General features: G+C 35.3%; 1 protein-coding gene across 1 annotated transcript in view; it reads left to right on the top strand.

The window, feature by feature from the left end:
• ADAMTS6 (ADAM metallopeptidase with thrombospondin type 1 motif 6) overlaps positions 1–21,073 on the top strand; it is a 139,909-nt gene that overhangs the window by 75,380 nt on the left and 43,456 nt on the right. Inside the window, exons 11-14 of the mRNA XM_051642626.1 lie at positions 229–370; positions 10,837–10,944; positions 15,323–15,468; positions 17,754–17,817. Of these exons, the coding sequence (XP_051498586.1) occupies positions 229–370; positions 10,837–10,944; positions 15,323–15,468; positions 17,754–17,817 (460 nt within the window). The remainder of the gene's footprint in view (positions 1–228; positions 371–10,836; positions 10,945–15,322; positions 15,469–17,753; positions 17,818–21,073) is intronic.

Raw genomic sequence — 21,073 nt, 5'->3', positions numbered from 1 at the left:
ATTTTTTGTTAATAATAATGATGAAAAATTATTATAAGATCTTAATTCCCTCTAATTATTTTTTCTTTTTACTATGGGTGTACCATCTTACTGTTTGTTTATTGCAATCATATTTATTTCACACCCAGTGCTGTTAAAAATAAGAACTAGATACATGATACTAGATATCATTTCTGTGATTTACAGTCAGTAGAATTCCTAATTGATTTGGTCCTTTATGTTGAACAGTTCGGGCCGTGGTACTTGCCTTGATAATGAGCCTCCCAAGCGTGACTTTCTTTATCCAGCTGTGGCCCCAGGTCAGGTGTATGATGCTGATGAACAGTGTCGCTTCCAGTATGGAGCAACATCCCGTCAATGTAAATATGGGGTAAGAAGTCTTAATCCTTATGCTGAGTGTTCTGCATAGTCACTTGTATATATTCCATTCAAACATAGATCTTTAGTTAGATGCAGTAGTGGGTTACAGATTTCCAGTAGCCTGTCTGGTGCCATCATATGTAAGCAAAGGGTACATTTTAATCCTTATGCTGCATCTTTTGCTTGAGTCATTTGTGTGTACTGTACACCAAAATGGGTGGGTAACAATGAGCTGGGGAGAGCATTCTTTAATTTTAGGAAAAAAAGGAGCCCAGAACCTGCTTGTTGTAAAGTGTACTACAAAATTTTGTCTGATTTCAGTTAATTGAGACCAAGTTCATGTTGTACTAATCTTGAAACATGAAATCTGTTGTGTTGGCTTTAACTTTTCAATTTAAAGCTGCATTTTGAAATTACTTTTGTATTTTTATTGAATTGTCAGGTCTTGTTTTCATTTTTTATTCTGACATAGAGTTTATTGTTTCTCACATTGCTCAGACCTCTTTCTGGAAAGTTGCATTACAGTTTTGGAAACAGAGGAATGTGAAGCTAGATAGCTGGTTAAAATACTGAATAACTAAGTACTAGCAAAGCTTTGGCTGCAAGTACCAATGTGCAATAATTAAGGTAAATAAATTTACAGTAGAAATAAAAATCTGCACACTTAGTCCATGATGCGATAGATTTATAAATCCTGAAAATCTCACATCCCAAATTTTGTAGTAAAAAGATGCTTTCTGCTGTGCTGTCATCAAATAATCAGCTGAAATGAAATTAAATAAACTTTGAAGACATTTCTAGCAGTTTAAAAGTAAATAGTTTTAATAACAATTAAATTTTTAGATTATTCAAATAAAACAATGTAATCTTTGGATTTTAACTCTATTTACTTCTCTAAAGGCTAGCTACAAAAGAAGTCAATTTTTAATATCCCCGGGGTGACAAATACAACATTATTCTTGGGATGCCTCATTGGCAGATGATATTGTGCGAAAGACTTAAAAGCTGTATATAGCTAGCTGACTAGCTCCCTGGGTCTTTCCTGATCTCTCATCAAACCTCTCTTGGCCTTTATTGTTCCTCTTTAAGTTTTCAGTTCCCACCACTGATCTTTAAGGGGCCCTGTTTCCTATTGCTGTATCTAAGTCGTACCGTCTTTGTATCTTCCAAATTCGCACCGTGCAGACTTGCATTTTCAGGCTAAGGTAACCTGCAGATATGTGTTCCATGATTTATAGCACAGCCTTTGGAGATATGCTTAATAAAGTACAAAACCTGGCTTTTTCACATGTGTGTTATTTTTTTCAGAAACTGTTAAACTATATAGTCGTTTTGATGATCACACTGCACAGTACACTTTATTTCCTAAACCAGTTTCTAAACCACGAACAATTGGAAGTAATGAATATGTATAGATAGTCTTGGCTTTTTGCCTTCTACTTTCTTTTTAAGTTTTTGTTGGGATTCCCTTACAGTTTCAAAAGGGAATTTATATCTTCATGTGACATTACCAGTTCTCTGAATTGATATCGTGTATTGAGTTCCATCAGCGTACCATCAATGTGAATGTAACTTCTAGGTATCTCAGGAAAAATACTCCTGGTTTTCGTAATAGGATTTAGACTGCATACATTAATATGAGAGTTTATTGTAGAAGTCTGGTAATACCCACTCTAAAATTATAAGCATTTAAAATAGTGTCTACTATCCACCATGGCCATAATGCTCTGAAAACAAGATCATTGTGATTATGATCATACAGATTTCAAGTGGTAATTTGAAGTGGAAAAAAAATGTCTTTGGAAGCTGGTAATGCAGACGGAAAATATCCACACAAGCAAGACTTATTTGCATATGAAAAGCTTTTTAGAACTGAGTAGTGGAACTAGATCTAAGTACCAGGAAAAGCTAAGTTGAATACACTGCTCAACTCTTTCATTATCAAAAGTAAACAGTGTTTTAGATACTTCTGTTTGATGTACTAATGAAGATGCCATTCACTGGTCTTACTCTACACAGGTGCAACAATGGACAGAAAAATGTAGTAAAAATCCCTAATTAACAATGGACCTAGTTTTGTATAGTAGCTTCTTTCTAGCACTTCTTTTAGGCCTTTTTATTTGAAGTGCCTGGTAAAAAAGGGGTAGAGCGTGTTTTCCAACATGGGGTTTAGTGACCCAGAAAGATCTAAATTCTAAACTAAAAGGAAATCTCAAGAGAAAATTGCTTGCCTTTTTATCTTGCTGATGTTCTTTACTGATTTGTGGTCATGAGACTTGACAAGAGAAACAGTCAAACTGTCAAATCAGTGGCTAAAAATTTACAAGTCTTCTTTGGACTCTGATGTAGCTGTTGGGATAGTTGGTGTTTTTAAAGTAGCTTAGAAAATCTTCATGTTCTTTCTGCTTTGGAATTCTCCTTGAATGTCTTATTAACCTTTAGAAAAATGACCTCTTTCAACCCTCTATGTTAATGTTAATCTGTTGCCTTTTCTCCCATATTTCCTTGCCTATTCCCGCTGTATATTTATTTTTAAACTATTTGTTGCTTTTAATCATAGCTCATGTCCTGGTGCTGCAAATAATTTTGAACATTTAGGTACCTAAAGCCTTTATGACTTAGTAACTTGGAGTTAAATACATGGAAAAGTGTTTAAACAGTGGAGGCATCATAACTAAAATAGTAAAGGGTCTGACTGTTTCTGCCTTTTTCTGTGTGTATTTACTGACAGGGAGCTAATTTGGCCTTAAAAGGAGCTCTTTGGTTGTTGTTTTGATACTATTGTAAGTACTAGACCTAGTTAAACTGTTTACTCACTGATGAACAGAGCTGTTCCAGCTAAAGTATTGTGGCTATTGGTCAGATTTCCCTGTATTGTTCAGCACATCAGATCAGACAAGAGTTCAGAGATATACTTTAGCTCTTTGAGCTGAAAAAATAAAACTACATGTTAGAAAATTAGAGAGATCCTTTTAAAGTTGTATGTGCGTTGTTCTTTATACTATACTTTCCACTCTTTCTGATACAGGGGCAATTTTAGAGAATTTAAATTAAGGAATAATTTGAATAAATAACTGAGAGGCAGTATCTCAAGGTACTTAAAATACTACAATTTTAGGGCACACTTTCAGATTCAGGAGAACGTTAAATTTATGACATACAGTGACCCAAATTGTAATAGTGGAAATGTCACCGTATAGTACAGACACATAGCTTTTTCCTAAAGACAATACATACTTTCAGGTATCTTATGGGATTCATTGCAGTGGGAGATTTTGAGGTTCTTAGGAACTAGTTCCTGTTCATTTATATAGCTATGGGATGTGCTACATCTTCTAGAGTGATACAGTGTGAATTCTCTTCTAATGATTATCAAGTGTGTCACAGTTCTTTGCTTTGTTTGTATGCCAGCTCCCCTGATAGTTCAAAACCTTTTTCAGTCCTTTAGGTTAGGTGACTGTAAGGAGAACTTTTTTTATTGACTCCTTGCCTCCTTAACCTTTGAGCATCTGCCTAATAGTAGTTGGCTGTCGGCTGTCTCTGGGTTAATGCAGGGAAGAATTCCATTCTTGACTTTGAATTGATCTGTTTTATGAGTTGAAATAATACCTGGAATATGCCTGACTGTAACACAGAGATTTTGTCGTTCAAAATAATGCTTTGCTTTAGAGCTGGTCCCCACATTTTTAGGACAGAGGCTAAAACCTCAGACATTTTAATAGCAGTTAATACTTTATACATATGGTTGATATTGCTGTGGTGCATTTTATGATCTGTGAAGCTGTTGGCTGCTAGCGTGGGTTTCAGAGATAGTGCCTTACAGTTCTTTGTTTATTTTATTGCATTTTGTTCTTTCTCAACATCATTGGTGTCAGTAAATACTCTGAGTAGGGGGAAAAGTGGACAAACACTTCTCTCCTTTGCATACATGGCTTCACTGAAATTAGCAGGACTATTCTTGGTATTTCACACTAGAGTTTAACACATCAGGTAATGTATTTTAGCTGATGACAGGTCGCTCTCTTCTGTGTCATGGTCTTATGTTTGCAATTAAGTTCTCCAGTTAGTCTGCCAATGAAAACAGCTTTAAACTCAAATACCAGTTTTTATTCACTTTTTGTTAGTGCATTTTGGAGGATAGATAGAGTTCAAGCTATGAACTTTCTGCTTGTAAACAGGCAAAATTAAGATATATTCTCAGAATAAGGAAATCTTGCCATAGTTGGTTCTAGGAAGTTTTTAATGAGTTATGGGGAGTGGCCATAAAGTTAATTACCATTAATGGGAAGTTGCTGGGGAAGTGTGAGCTACAGAAATACAGGACATGCAGTTGTCATAACTTCACTGCTTCCTAGTTTCCCGTATGCCAGTTCAGAGACACAATAGTTTAACTGAATTAGCTAATAATGACCAAAACAAAACAGCATTAGTCAGTTGACTTTCAAATTCAGAAGAGTAAACAGATTGCTATGCACAGTGGTTGTACAGTATTTCTTCTAGGGCAAAATACCCTGAATTACAATTGACCCATGTAATCAGGTAACACAAACTTTGATATTAGTGAATTAAGCTGTTTATTTTGTTTTATGATACACTGATTCAATTGCAAATTACTTCAGTTAAACAGAGAATTGTATTAAACATGATTGAGTGTTTTTTAAGAAAAGTGGAAGCAGATTCTGGAAGCTGTTGTTTCAAGAAGGGCAGAGAAGCCACTGGAGTAATTTTGCACCATAACTACCTTTGTCCCTTCAACTGTTGATACTATGACTAGAATTGTGCATTAATTTTAATCTGTACATAGTACTTAGTAACTCACTGAAAAGTGACTTTTTCTCCCCCAGCTCTGTATGTCATACTCTGGCTTAAGTGACTTGGTGTTTATAAGCAGAGCAAAATCAGCTTGATCAGATGGATTTATGTTACAATACTTAGAAATTGGAGTTTAAAGTAGTATTAGGTGAAGAGAGGAACTGAAGACCTTGGTTTCATACTCTTTTGATTTTATCAACCTTTCAATTATTTTTTATTCATAAGGTCTTGACTTGCTAGTCAAGTGCAAAACCTTTTATCACTATTGTGCAGGCATTGTGCTTTTAGAATTATTAAAGTTTTGAGCTTTTCCTGTGTAAGGACTTACCAGATCATTCTGTAGTTAAGAACATTTGAAACACATTCAGCTTTTCCTTAAAGTGAATTTTTTTTTTAATTATTATTATTTTTTTTAAGATGAAGATGTGTATAGCCAAGGGAAATCCCAGAAGTTCTGCTCTTCCTGAATTCTGAAGCAGTTTTACATCCTTTTGTGTCTTTTTCTTAGAAGTTTCTGTTGTCCCCTTTCTTCTTTCCCAAGGACCATCTTGTCTCCACCCCCTCTTTGTTTTTTTGTCTCTCTCTCACAAGAGACATAGGTGTAACTAACACCAATGTGTCTGGATCTTAAGAAAGTAGTTTAAAAAGTGCAAGGGAAAGCTAGTGATCAAAGCAGAAGGAGTGCATTAGATGATAGCAGAAGAAGTAATGGGATTCCAGATACTGGAAAGTGGTTTTAATAGAGATGGGATAGGTTGCATGGGTTTGAAAGGAAAGATGCTACTTGAAGGTGTTTGAGCTTGTGGGGCTTCTAGAGTTTCCATAAGGTTCAAATAAGCACCCAATATTTGGAAAAGAATGCTGGTAAAATAATACAAATGTACAACTTAAGCTTTGGATTCTATTTCACATTCTTTCAGCATGTTGTGATTCATTACATGCTGCACAACTTCGTGAGCATTTGGTAGTGGAGCACTGAAATGGTGACTTTTGGGTGCTTATCTGAACTAAACTTTGAACCTTCTGAAGTTCACCCATTATTATAGTCTTCTAGTTTTAATCATGTTGTCAGCAGTATTTCAACACTGATGCTGGAAATACCCTTGGTTATGCTTTTCGGGTCTGAATTGTTAGTTACAATTCAAGATAATTCTTTTTATGCTCTATTTTAGCAAATGCTCATCAAGAGGTGCAGCATATTCTAGATTAAATGTGCTGAAGTGATATAAAATCCTAATTAACATCTTAAAATTTTATGAACAAAACCCAAAACTCCCAAATTACTGTAGTCCAGTATGCATTGAGAATGTATTTCCCAGTTTATTTTTTTAGTATTATGGGCCAAACTGCTATCTTTGTTTGGAGGCTTTCATTAGTGTTGGAAAATTTAAGAACAGCACAGCAGTTTGGTCTTTGCTCATATTACTGAGTTTTCATTGTGCTGTATTGTTATCTTTTATGATGATTATGATATAGGATGCTTTGATGTCACATAATTTGAAATGCCTATATGTAACTCTGCATGACACAACAGAAAGAGGCTCCATCATTGATAACACTTAGGCAAAAGGAAGATAATTTGATCTGCTGTTTTTTTTCTCTAGATGGGTTCAGCTTTGTTTAATTTACTGCAAATACAAGCATCCGAATTCCAAACTGAAGTCATGGAGCCCTAAGATACACCGTTACAGGTTGTCATCTATCTTGTCTTGATCTTGTGAAAGGCCTCAGCTTCAGTTTATGTTTCCTGGATTTTTAAAACACTTCCCTTGTTTGCTTTACAAATTAATAATTATTAATTCCACACATTTGGAGACTGACTTTGAGGTCATTGATTAATTTTCAGATTATGCTTCTTTCTCTTAATTCAGTAAATTATTCACACAAATCAAATGTTGGCCAAAGATATGTTAGCTTCATCCTGTGTCTGCCAGTGAACAAACTACCCTAAAGGCTCACCATAGCCTTTAGGCTATGGTGGGTGGGTGTGCATGCATGTGTGTGTGAATGTTCGAGTGTGGAAAAAGCAGTATACTTCCTACTAGTGATTCTGGGCTTGACCTTGCCTGGTCAGTTCCTCATATGTTTGTAAGGTTGGCTTATTGAAATCAGTTCCTTAGAGATGTTATCAATAGGATGATGGTAGTAAGGGAATAGCTTAAATCAATGAAACTTACTAACTTATGAAACTAAGTTAGTACCAGCTATAGGGTTGAGCTGGAGAATGGAAAGCTTTATCACTTTAGTCAGAATTTCTCTCTTAACTTTCCAAAATCAGCTGAAAATAAAGAAGACATACCCATAGTAGTACCTGGTAAAATTCCATTTTCGTTTAATGAAATAACAGCACAGATGGATTCTCCACTTGTTTTTAGATACCTTATTTTTTTCAAATTACTACTGATTTTATTTTTCATTTAATATACAGGGTGATGGAGTAGGTACTTTGGATTCTGCTCTTTTAAATGCAAAACACCAGAGGAAAAAAACACCACAAATTAATTTGGCTATATTTAAAAGAAATTACAAAAATAATTTAATTTCTTACTTTCATATAAACTACTTTTACAAATTGATACATTAGGTTCTTCTAGTTAATAAATCCTCTGTGTTTCACGTAGCTTTCCATAAGGAAATATTATATTGACTTTGGGATACTGGAATCCCTGTCTCAATCAGAACTTCTTTCTGATTTAAGCAGATGTTTGTGCCCAAATATTAATAGTATGGTACTGCCCATAGTAATTTTACATTACTTCTGTTTTTGTGTTTGGGGATTTACTGAGTCAAACTCCTGCAGAAATTAAGGTCTGAATAAGGGCTACCTGACTGTGTCAGTAATAATATCTACTTTTAATGTAGTGCTTTTCATTCTATCTCCGAAAGTATTTAGGAAGAAGGAAAATACTTTTCTCACTTTGTGGAATAGGGAGTTTAGCTGACATGCATAGAATCGTCCTGCAAACGGATTAATGACTGAAATACTTTTGGAGTGCTGTATTCATAAATTCACATGTGGTTCAGCTGATCGTTTGGAATTAAAATGTCTGAGTGGTGTTCAGTGGATTTGTCGAAGTCTAGTGCCACAAAGAAGCCTGAGTACGCAGAAAGAATCCTATTGGATGGAAATGGTTAAATACTCTTACTTGTGGATCTGCTAGCCTGGCAATGAAATATATGTTTTAATTATTACTTGCCCATGTGTGTTAAAATATGGATGGGATACTTGTGTAGGCATATCAGAAATGAAATTCTGCATGCAAGCTTTGGAACTCAAACCAGAATTCTGGATTAAAATTGCCTTGAAGTACACATGTTTTGAAATTCCAGACTGTTACCCAGATCTGATTTTTTGCTTCTGTCTTTATTGGAATGGATTAAATCTTTCCTTCTAAATGCAGCTGAACTTTTCGCTTTTCAGAACAATGAACCAAACTTCACAAAGTCATCATGGCTGTGAATTTAAACGTTTGAACTTAATCAGATGCAAAATAAACAGTCACAAGTAGAATTGTCACAGTCTGACATTTGCAATGATGAATTGACAATGTAAATCACATATGAAACATAAGAAGGTAAATTACCCTAATTTTGTGGAGAAAAATGAGAAAGTAAATTAAATGTAAATCAGGCAGGTTTATCACAATAACACTTCATACTGTGTCTGAAGGTAATGAGTTTTAGGTTTTCACTTTCAAATCTATATTATATTGAAGTTTGGATTCAGGCTTCATTTAGATGTGAATTTGATTTAGTGTTGATTGTTAGCACCTTAATGGATATGAAATTTGTAATTAGTTAGATTTTTCAAGAATGTTTGTGATGTATCTTCTGTTCTCTCCCTGTTCTATTTGATATTCTAAACCATATATTTGTGTGTATCTTAATCTGAAAATTCTATCAGCTGAGTGGCAATACAGGAAGTATTTTATTCAGAGATTTAAGTCCATAAATATTTAAACTGTTTGCATTTCTTCAACAAAAAATACTAATCAGAAAAGTAAAGATAGTTCTACATTGGCTGCAGGTATGCTTTTACAAGTGACAATGTTTCTCCTAAGAACAGGCTCAACAATTTGCTTGAGTTTTCATCACCCACCAAAAACAGGACAAGATAGCTTAGACTCAATTGTCAAAAATTAGATGAAAACTGCAGAAATAATTAGTACTAATTCCTCATAATTTTAGACTATTCTAACATGCAGTGGATTTTTAAAAAAAACATACCTTGCTTCTACCAATAATGAAGCTAAATAAACTTTACTAATAATCTTTCAAGAATGGCACCAGCTGATTTTAAACTTAGAAAATAATTTTGCATTATTTAATAAAATCTTGTACTCTTAAACTGCTACTGCAGCTGCTAGTGAATAATGTATAAATAAATCCATTTGTATATGTAGTTCAATGCAAGAAACATGAATCTTAGGATAATATTTTAGGTTTTCCTGTTGATATGTGTAGAAAAGAGCTTAGCTGCTAGATATTATTTTCCTCAGAGAAACAATAAACTTTGTGGGGGTTCAGGTGCCTATTAACTTTCATTTACTCACACTTTACTTTTTTACTCTTTGTACCAAGGTTCAGCCATAGAATCTATAAAAGGATTATCTGTGTGATATGATTTCAAGCAGCAGTTAAATAAAATGAAATATTAATTATTATGATAAAAATATTTTTAGTATCTGAGTGTCTTTCAAGTTTTAAAACATTTTTTAAAATAGAAAATATCTGTAAGCAGCTTGCAAACTCTTGCACAGATTTCAAAGTAATACAATAAAGATTATCACATAAGTCATTTACTGCAAAACCAAAGAAATTCTGATTCTTTTCTGCACAGGCAGCTGAATCCAAGAGCAACTGAAGCAACTATGATTTCCGGTGTTCAGCCAACTTTGGATCATGCCCACATTATGAGTTTCAAGCCTTAGGTAGTTCTAGCAATGAATCTCCAATGCCAACAGAACTGGCTTAAATTAGTAAATTTGTGAAACTGATTGAGAAAATGTGATAGGAAAAAAGATTATTTGAAAACCTGTGTTTGTTTAACACTGACAATGTAGGGAAGTAGTAGGATATGCTAAATTGTATATGAAATATCAGCCACACTAAAAAGCCCAGAGAAAATATTTTAGTACATGGCTCAATTAGTACTTAATACACATGCACTGTTTTAGCAAGTGTTACAGAAGCAGAGTGCACGTAGTCTGAGCTCAGAAACTTTAGTTGTAAGTAAAGGAGACAAAAAGCATTGCTGCGGTTTCATATTTCAAAATTAATAGTATCTTTTTACCATGTAATTTTGAGTCAGAAAATGACATTAATCCTACAGCTTATCTGAAGACAATATTTGCAGGAACACTCAAATATAATATGCCCAATATTAACAGTAATCAAGAAAAAAGCAACTATGAAACATCATTTGCATGGCAGGTGTGAAAAGCACATTCTTGTAGTCTACAATTTGATGCTTCCCGCATTTTTTGGCAGAATATTCTTAGGGCTCTGAAATTGCTCCAGAGTATTTCACAGCTGTCTGTATATTTATCTCTCCGGATCTGTTCTTAGTAGTCTCTGTTCAAATTTGCATATGCCTGTGTGTATGGGGACTGGTTGCAATTTAGGCTTTTATTCTGATCAACTCGCTTTTGCCTTCTTTCCTAGGAAGTGTGTAGAGAGCTCTGGTGCCTCAGCAAAAGTAACCGCTGTGTTACCAACAGCATTCCAGCAGCTGAAGGTACTCTTTGCCAAACAGGGAGCATTGAAAAGGGGGTGAGTACAAATAATTTCATGTTTGAAGAAACAATTTATTGTTGAAAGACTACAGGAAGAAAGAATTAGAAAAATTAAGTACTTATGAGCAGCTATAAGGGTTCAAAGAGTTATTGTTACTTCAGAACACATTTGCATCGTAATGGCATTGTCCTACAGAATAATTTCACAATTATTTTACGTATGTGATTTATTAAAATCCTATAAAATTCTGTAGCCTGGATAAGAATAAATAAATCCAAGCCTATTGCATACTCTCCTTGTAATTTCTGTAAAAGCTCTTTAGTTGAATCCTTATTAAATTTTAAAGCACTCTTCCATAAAGGACTGTTTCAGCTCTAGGTCTAGCATGGACTTTGAAAATGTGTTATTTTTGTTACTTTGTTAGAAATGAAGTCTTTATTGTTGCAATAGATCAAATCTAGTGCTACTGTATCAGTCTGAACTTGTGAATTTTTATTTAAAATTAGTTCCGTATATCAGTAGTTCCATACAAATCTCTGGAACTTAGTCTTAGATTAAGAACACCAAGAGAGTGTTTCTCAGTTATGAGGCAAATTCTACGGAGATTTTAAAGAGGAGAGAGAAAAAAATTAATTATTCATTTACAGGATATGTACTGTGAAAAAAAAGTTAATTTCATATGACTCTTTTCAGGATAATATATTTTATGCAGGTTTGTACAAAGTGAAGAGAGCTTATTATATTAAACAGTTTCTGGTATCCGTTCTATATTTACTGCTCCAGACTGGATTTTTTCCTAATGACAGCTACTGACACCTATCCTCATACTGACTTTTGCTATGCTAGCTGGGCTAGTTTCAGTAAAGATTACACTGCATTTTGACTTGCAATACAATGGTTAAACAAAATGAATGAAAGCTTTTGGGCAGCTGTCAGAGTTTATTAATGATTGTTGACGGCTTCATTCAGGGCCCATGATCTAGCATCGTTCTGATGGCTTCTCCATACTGAGTTTGGAAATATTGCTAAATCATGTAAGTTTATTGAAGGGGTAATTTAGAAAAAAACAGAATGCTTAGAGTTAGCCAATGAAAATAGAGAGATGTTTGCATTCTACAAGAAGGATTACCCATTATTAGAGTAATAGAAAAAGTTAGAAGCTCTACTCTTAAATCAACAGTCTAGGTTTATTTTGGAACCACCTGTCAATGACAAGGAGCAATTTACCTCAATTTATATTTTTAAACCATGAGACTACAATGAACAAGTGGAGATGCTTTAAGACACTGTTGCTGAGTCCAGTTGCCATAGGCTTTTATCAGTTTACTCTCTAGAAAACATCTTTTTCCAGTCATCAACATCTCGTTCCATCTTTAGATTTTAGAGGGAAATGAGAGAATCTGTACTGTTTTACAAAAGCAGTAGTTCATGCCTGTAAATAACAGATGGTTGCGTCTGTAAACTGCAGCTTTAAAGGTTGCTGGAAATGAATAATCGCTGATAGCAAAAAAACCCCAAGGAAGCACAGCTCTTTCCAAATACATAGTTCTCTTTGCCACACGCTGTCCCAATGACTCACCACACAAACAGTAAAGAATTTCTTCCTAACATCTAACCTAAATCTACCCTCTTCCAGTTTAAAACCATTACCCCTTGTCCTGTCAATACCCACCCTGGTAAAAAGCCAGTTCATGTACCTGTGTGGCAACTTTAAGAGAATGATGAAAGCAGATAGTTGTCTTCAGTTGTTGAGATCATTGTCTCATAATTTATCACTATAATGAGAATGAAACCCTAAGATTTTAATCCCTCCTATGTAATTCACCAAAATACTTCATTCTCCATCATAATTACACCATTAGAGGCATTGAATAACACTGTGCTATGTGGATATAATAGCTAAAAATGTGAGTTCAGTGTATGACTACAGTATGTGTTATGCAGACATTTTTGATAGTCTGAAGTAAAGAAAAGCTGTGATGGATGGCTATTTATTGTTATAAACCTCCAATTTGTAAATTTAGAACTACAAGAAGCATAAATCTTCCTTTCCTCAGTATAACTCCATGAAAACTTGTGTCTTTCTATTTTTTTCCCTGAAGGAAAGGTGTGGTGGTTTGACCCCATCCAGCATCTAGGCCCCCACTCAGTTACTCGCTTGCTGTCCCCACAGGGATGCAGGAAAGAATCTGAAGGGCAAAAAAGAGAAAAACTCATGGGTTGAGATAGGCAGCTTATTATGTTAAAGGAAAAGAAAGAAAAAGCAAACAAGATCAAAGGCAATCACTTGCTGCCTCCCACCAGCTGACTGTTGCCCAGCCAGTTTCTGAGCAGTGACTACTTTGCAAACACCCCCAGCCCCAGTTTTACTCCAGAGTGTGATTTTATAGGGTATGGGATGTCCCTTTAGTCAGTTTGAGTCAACTATTCCTGTTGTGTCCCTTCACAACCTTTTGCCCACCCCTAGCCTACTCTCTTGAGTGACAGGTTGAGAAACCTAAAAAGCCTTGATGGTGTGCAAGCAATAGCTAAAACATTGGTGCATGATCCACACTGCTTGGAAACAAAATGCAGCACCAAATGGGCTGCTATGGGGTAAAATTTGTCCCAGACAGACCTAGTAGAAAAGGCAACACAGTTTGGACTTGAGATTTAAAATAATCTGCTTTATTTTTTCTGTAGACAGAGTAAGGCTTGATTTTTGTTCCTCTAACTGATAGTGAATGAGGCTTATAAAGAGAAATGTGCTGGATTATAACAGCTCTGTTTTTAAAGAAGTAGGGCACATACAGACAAAAAAGAGGTCACAGAGGATAAAAATGTTTTGGGAGAAGAAACAAGAATGAATGTTGCTAGAAAAATAAAGCTACAGGTTTCACTTATTAATGTGGAACTAACAAGGAAATAATATAAAAAGGAAATACTGAGTGGTAGAATGTGTTCATGTCCAGAACTGTTTTATATTGGTGCATTTGCTGATTTTAAGCTACACATTTTAGTATTATTATGTCATTTTTAAGTACCTTCTTGAGAGCTATGCACTCACTCTGACATGATTAGCAGTCTAGAAGTACCTTTCATTCGAAACAAAATTTCTTATGAAAAAATAAGGATTTTTATTTATTTTCTTTAATTATTCTGTCCAATCCTTGTTCATATCGGACTCCTGTTATTATTTTTTTTCTAAGTAATGACTGAAGTTTAAATTCTCTTTTAGTTGCTTTCATAAAAATCTAGAGTAATTCAGGTAATTGTGAGTGGCTGTATGTACTTTTTTATGTATGTCTCACGTTATTGGGACTGAAGCTTTGGGTGAGCTCCATGACTCAGGGTAAGAGAAAATTTGGCTGTGCTATAGTTTTAAGTATAAAGTCAACACTACATCTTCCAGTAGTGCTTATGGGTAGACAGGAATATATCTGTCTGTCCATGTCTTCTGTGCATGGACACAGAATTCCTCAAATTCATGTAGCTGATTTTGAACAGAGAAGATGTCTAGGTTTCTCTATGGAAATTATCAATACTGTGTCTGTTACAGGAATTCAAATGAGGGAAAGGGTTATCTGACTGAGGTACTCTGGATTCTCAGTGATGCAGCAGATGTCAGGATGTTGATAAAACTGTAGGCTCCAGGATTGTTTCTGAGTGGTTTATAAAATACTTCTGACTAAGGAGGTGATAAATTTATTTTTACATTAGCCATTTGTGCGAATTGCTTGTCATTTTGTGTATCTGATGTAAGTAAAAACACTGCAAAGTGTAACATGAGCGAAGTTCTCAAGTTGTATATTCAGTCTGTCCCTGGACTCGTGGCCAGTCACTATCAAACAGTGATTTTCTGTACCATGCCTGATGCTTTGGCACTACTTTTGTTATGTCTGTAGGGTTAGTATAAATTAAGTACTGCAACAAATTCTTCATCCATTGGTAACCTTGTACGGATTTTCTTTTTTACAATGTAAGGAATTACTTTCTTAAAAATACTATCAAGGGGAATTTTTCATTTTGTGTAATGAAGTGCTTGCATGAATCCTGAGTGGAAGGTGTTTTACTAAACTAATCTTAGAAATGAATCTTAGTACTTAAAATAATGTAAGCAACTTGCAGTTCCTTTAATGTGAAACACCAAGGAGGATGTAAGAAGAAAAAAGAAAATCGTTATTTTAAGCTTGCTTGAACTTCTGGTGTGTATTAGGGCCCTGTAATTCTGGACTTAGTGAAGACAATTAACAAATCACACACACCCTTACTGGTGTCTAAACATGGCTAGAAAAAGTAAAATATTAGTTTTATTATCTATACAGAGAATGATAATGCTTATAATTGGTCATTGTCTGACCCTTATATTTTTCTGTCTCGATAACTCTGTCAGACTGGAAGCTAATTTTGTGGTTTTTTTTGTGGAATCTTTCAGTGGTGTTATCAGGGAGAGTGCGTACCTTTTGGCACTTGGCCCCAGAGCATAGATGGGGGTTGGGGTCCGTGGTCAATATGGGGAGAGTGCAGCAGGACCTGCGGGGGAGGAGTCTCCTCATCTATAAGACACTGTGACAGTCCAGCGTAAGTAGCTAAAGTAAGCCAGAGCCAAAAAAAAGACACATTTGGAAATTATTCAAAACTGTGGTTTCACATGTTATCTGCAAAAATGTTTTGCTAGTTTGCCAACATTTGTCTTCAAAACAGCAGACAGAAACACTTAAAAAGGAGTAGTTTGCTAGACATACTTTTAACATTTTTAATGTATCTTACTGTAGAGATAGCTGGATTTATATTTAGCAGTAACCAGAATGGTTTTCTTTCTGCAACTTGCTGTTCACGCAGAATATATTTAAAATATGCCTTAGATTTCTTTCTTAAGATATATTACCTCTAATGCTTGTCTAGGATGTAAAGTAACTACTGCCAGCTACTTATTAAAAAACAATACAGTATTTCCAAGCTTTTGCATGCATCTGCTTACATATAAACCATAGTTAGTAATATTGAGTTGCATATGATGCATTTATATGCTGTCATATCCAACACTTAGTTGTGACTTCTCACTGACTCTTAAAACAATTCAGCAACTTTTCTCCTTGCCACTACTCCCTTTTGGTCCATCTGCTCTCTCTCAAGAGGGGCCAGCTTCTTCACCACAGCTTGATCTGTTGTGTGTATCTGTACTGGTCCTGTCATCTGTCTGCTTTCCCATGTCCTGAGCACTGTTCCAGAGGTCAGTCAGGTAAGTGCTCCTTTCTCTCTGTCACTAGCACTTCTCAGATGAGGAATGCTTACTTATTTCCTTTGCTGTTATTTGCTGAATGAATCACTGCTTTTTTCTGTTGCCGCTTGCTCTGTTCTGGTTACTTGTCACAGCTATAGATCCCTGCAGAAGGATCGTTTTATTACTCCTTATTTTGTTTTGTCATGTACCATGATTGCTATTTCCACCACCATAATTAGCTTTTAAGACCTTATTACAGTCTTAAAAGCCTTTAAAAGACCTTATTAAGACCTGTTTCTTGAAAACATTAAGCATTTCTGCTTCTTTCATGAAAATCCATTCTGTGGTGTTTGTCAATCCTTTCTTATCTTCTCCTATTTGTACACTAAGGTTCTTTGCTGCTTGTACCTACATTTTGCAAACCAGGCTGTTCATCAACTTTCCACTCTGCTCGGCAAGGCAGATACCATAATGTCACATTACTGTTGCTTAAGGTGGTCTGTTCACCTCCTAATAATAATTATCAAATCTGGCAAATAGCACTACTTACTGAATGGATTCAAAAGCAAAAACTATCCATCTGCATTGATAACATGTCAGACTGTGTTACTGAGAGAACAATAAATTCATTATTTATTTAACAGCATTTTGTAAAAATGCTAGTGAAATATTTGTTTGGAGCATAATTTCTTAAGGTTTTTTAACTCTTCTATCACCATGTATATGGATTGCCATGTTGAAAGGTGATTAAATTTTAAATGTTTAACAGTGCAGCTAGCAAATGCAATTGCAGGGGTGGGAATATGTCTCCATTAGGACAAAAATTCTCTTTGGTTCAAGCGTTGCCTGGTTAAATAAGTCTAATGTAAAAAATAATATTGATTTTCTTTTTAGTTACTTGTAAATTCTTTTATTTCTTCATTACAAAACAGGCATGAAGTGTTTTTCCTTTTGGTTTTCGAGTTATGAGCCAAAGAGCTGATGTCACATTAATCTTCCGTTTAACTTAATGTTAATTCATCATTTGACCTCTGTGGAAGATAGATAAAGCTCTTGAGCGGTTTGGACATTTAAGAGCCAATGTCTTATTCACACTAATAGAAACCTGCTTACTCTGGAGTTTCTTCAGATTTAATACTACTTAATTCAAATCAGAATCAGATTCTTGAACTAGCAAATACAGTCTTTGCTGGCTCCAGTATTTAGTAGGCAGTGTTTCTTAATTTTTTATGTTTTCAAGTGTAATATGAGAAGATTAAAAAAAAAACCCCTATCATATAGGTTGTTTACACATTCCTTATTCTAGTTTTACAAGGCAAGCAAGTAATTAAAACCACTGCCGATTTAGTATGTTCAAAGTACAATTAAACTCTATTGCTTGGGATCTATACAAACCAGACTAAACTATATGAGCGACAATTTTCAAGTACCCAGTATTGTTTTGTATCTGCTCTAATTCAAGTCAACACTACATTTCTTATTAAGAATTTTAAAGGCTCACCTTAAAATTTCCATGTACTTCTATTTTTATTTATATAATATATATTTTTTGGTCTTGTATTTATACTAATAATGGCTTAGTATGTCTCATGAACTTGTATGTGTACTAACATATACTAACACATAAAACATGTTTTTCCAGGCCTTCAGGTGGAGGCAAATACTGTCTTGGAGAAAGGAAGCGGTATCGGTCTTGTAATACTGATGTAAGTAAATTTTGTTCCACTGTAGAAGTATAATCAACTTGTCTTGTTTACATTTTAGCAGCGATGGATAAATTTTTTCCCTGTTCAGAAAAGCTGTGAATTCTGCAATTTTTGGTAGACAGTCCTGTAGGCCATTCTATATTGCAGGGACCCTATGTGTTTTATTAAGTGTTAGGATACCTCTCTCAAAGGCATGCCCAACTGCTGCCTTCACATTAAGGCCTTGAGTAAGTTCAACTTGAACATCCATGTTAAATGTGAGCAACGAGCATTCCACATCAGAGCAAAGGTCTGTCTAGCCCAGTGTCTTGTCTTTCAGCAGTGGCCAATAACAGGTGTTTAGGGAAAAATTACTAACTTCTGGAAGCCAAGGCATGACTTTTCTGTGCATATACTGCACTACTTTCCAGAATTTGTGTGTCTACATTTTTCTTTAGCCCTACATCATATCTCTACCCCATTAACTGCCACAAATGGAAGTATCCTCCATTAATCCATTTCGAAACCCTCCTATCCTTTTTATGCCTTTATAACTTTCCATGCTAATGTATAACACAGTCCTCTTACACATTCAGTGAAAATTTATTTCTTTTGTTGTGTTTAAAACCTGCTGTTTTGCTATCAGGTACCCACCATTGTTGTATTACCAGAGTGATTGTACAGTTTTCACAGAATCACAGAATCATCAAGTTGGAAAAGACCTGCAAGATCGTCAAGTCCAACTGTCAGCCCTACAACCCCTAACCACTAAGCCATCTCCTGAAACACCACATTTACCCATTTTTTTAACACCTCCAGGGATGGTGCCTCCACCACCTCCCTGGGCAGCCTGTTCCAAAGCCTCACCACTCTTTCTGAGGAGAAATTTTTCCTGATATCTAATCTGAACCTCCCCTGGTGCCATTTGACCCCATTTCCTCTTGTCCTATTGCTAGTCACCAAGTCACACATCACTACAGCCTCCTCTCAGGTTGCTGTAGAGAGCAATGAGGTCTCCCCTCAGCCTCTTCTTCTCCAGGCTGAACAGCCCCAGATCCGTCAGCCTCTCCTCATAGTGCTGGTTCTCAAGACTAACTTAGTTGCCCTTCTCTGCACCCTTTCCAGCACCTCAATGTCTTTCCTATACTGTCATGTCCAAAACTGCACACAGTGCTTGAGGTGCAGCCTCACCAAGGCAAAGCAGAGGGGCAGGATGCAGGCCAGGATGGTGTTGACCTTGTTGGCCACCTGGGCACACTGCTGGCTCATGTTCAGCTGGCTGTCCACCAGCACTCCCAGGTCCTTCTCTGCTGGGCAGCTCTCCAGCCACTCCTCCCCAAGCCTGTAGCACTGCCAGGGGTTGTTGTGGCAAAAGCACAGGACCTGACATTTGGCCTTGTTTTATGTTAGAGCTGAACACATCAAATAATGAACTACCTCTGAGGGGGTCAGGCAGAGTATAAATGTCCAAAATCGAATTAAGAGCTTAAATTACAAGTTCCAGCAAGTTAAAAATTGACCCAGAAAAAAGTACACAACAATAAAGAATTTCACTAGTAAGTTTCCAAGTAGCAGCATTACAGATATAAACAGGACAGGCTTTCACATTATTTTAGATACCATTTAATCTCAAACTTCTTAAATCAAGAAAATTCGTAACAGTGGGAGAGTCCATAGCTAAAGATGTTGTTTCACCTGTTTATATTTTGTTATAACTCCAGAAGAAGTACCATAGTTAATATGTTGATTCCTTGAAAAAAAAAAGTTATATTATTGTTACTAATTATCAAAGTATTAGTTCTGCAATGTTCTCTGTGATTATTATTCCCATTTTTATGCAGTATTAAAAATTTCCAAATTAAAAATAACTTTCCTACTGCTAGTCAGAGCAGCTCTGCTCTCACAGCTAAGAAGTATGTTAGGCCTTTTGGCCAGCGTTGTAAGAGAAACTGAAGCTCAGCTGCATGTAGGAACAGGAAAAGTTTTCCAGTCATACCCATTCTGGAACTTTTGTTATCTTACTTTTTTCTGTTTATGTGCATCTTAGCACTTGGCTGTCATTGTCCAGTTTTCATTTTGAAAGGAGCCAGCATACCAGATGATACTCTGTAACTAATTTACCTTTGTCTTTATTTTCACTCCAGTGGTCTTTTTGTATTTGGAAGACTTCATAAGCAAGAAATATTTTCTTAGTTCATTTCACAAATGAAAATGTTGAGTAACACTGAGTGTATTTCTTATTCTTATAGTTGATATGAAATTAATCTATGAATTCACTAATTAATTTATGATTCCTTATTGAAATTTGTCTGTTGAAATGTCAGTCAATACTTAATGTATTTAATGTATACTTTACTAAACTAGTACAGGTTTGTTTCAGATTTTTTTCAGTCAGGATGTTGTGTAATATTAAGTGCCTTATAAAATTCTAAGCATATGCCATGATCCTTTTAATTTAACCAGAAGCTATAAAAAGTTTCAGTTGATTAAACCTATACTTATGCAAAATACTAATTTGTATTATTTATCTTACTTTTAAACCTGTGTCAGTCCAGTCCCTGCCAGTCAAGTCTTCTATTTATCTGTTTGATCTGTAAGGCCCCAAACCCTTTTTTAAGAGCTTCTCTCTAGGAAGTAATTCCTCAGCTTGTGCTTGCACAGTTGATTGTTCCTACTCAAGTGTAGTAATTTCCATCCATTGCTTTATTTCAAACCACTGCTCCAGTTTATCAAAATCTTTTATAATTATAGTCTTCTATTCCAAATGGTGGTGCTCTACCTATAGTCCTATTTCAATCAATAATTTAAATAAGATATTGGAAAAGAAACTTTGCATTTAATTGTCTAAGTTTTAAAACAAAATCTTGAATGATTGCAGACTCAGGCCAAGCAATGTGGAAATGCCATTCTTACAGTTTGAATGTGAATATTTTTTTAGCATGTTTTTGGGTTTGGTTTTCCAGTGCATAAACATACCAGTTCTTACAGAAGTTTAAATTTACTGCCTTAATCGTTTTGACAATTGTAGTATATTGCTTTTATAGTAATATTTAGTATTCTACATAACTAAGAGTTGCTGAGACTAGTAGATTTTGTTTCAAGATTTATGATAGTCCTTAGTGCTTGACATTTTTAATGGAATGGTATGTTTGATTAATGTAAGCTTTAAGAGCATGCAAATATGTCACTGCTTCTATGAAAAATGTCTTGTTTGTACATCTTTCTGTTGAAGTTTATTTTGCAGTGTCAACATCCATTGCCCATCTGTAATTTTCAT

This window comes from Apus apus, chromosome Z (genome assembly GCF_020740795.1).
Source record: "Apus apus isolate bApuApu2 chromosome Z, bApuApu2.pri.cur, whole genome shotgun sequence".
Lineage (NCBI taxonomy): Eukaryota > Metazoa > Chordata > Aves > Apodiformes > Apodidae > Apus > Apus apus.
Note: the sequence above shows the minus strand (reverse complement) of the source record. Positions and strands in the feature narration are given on the sequence as shown.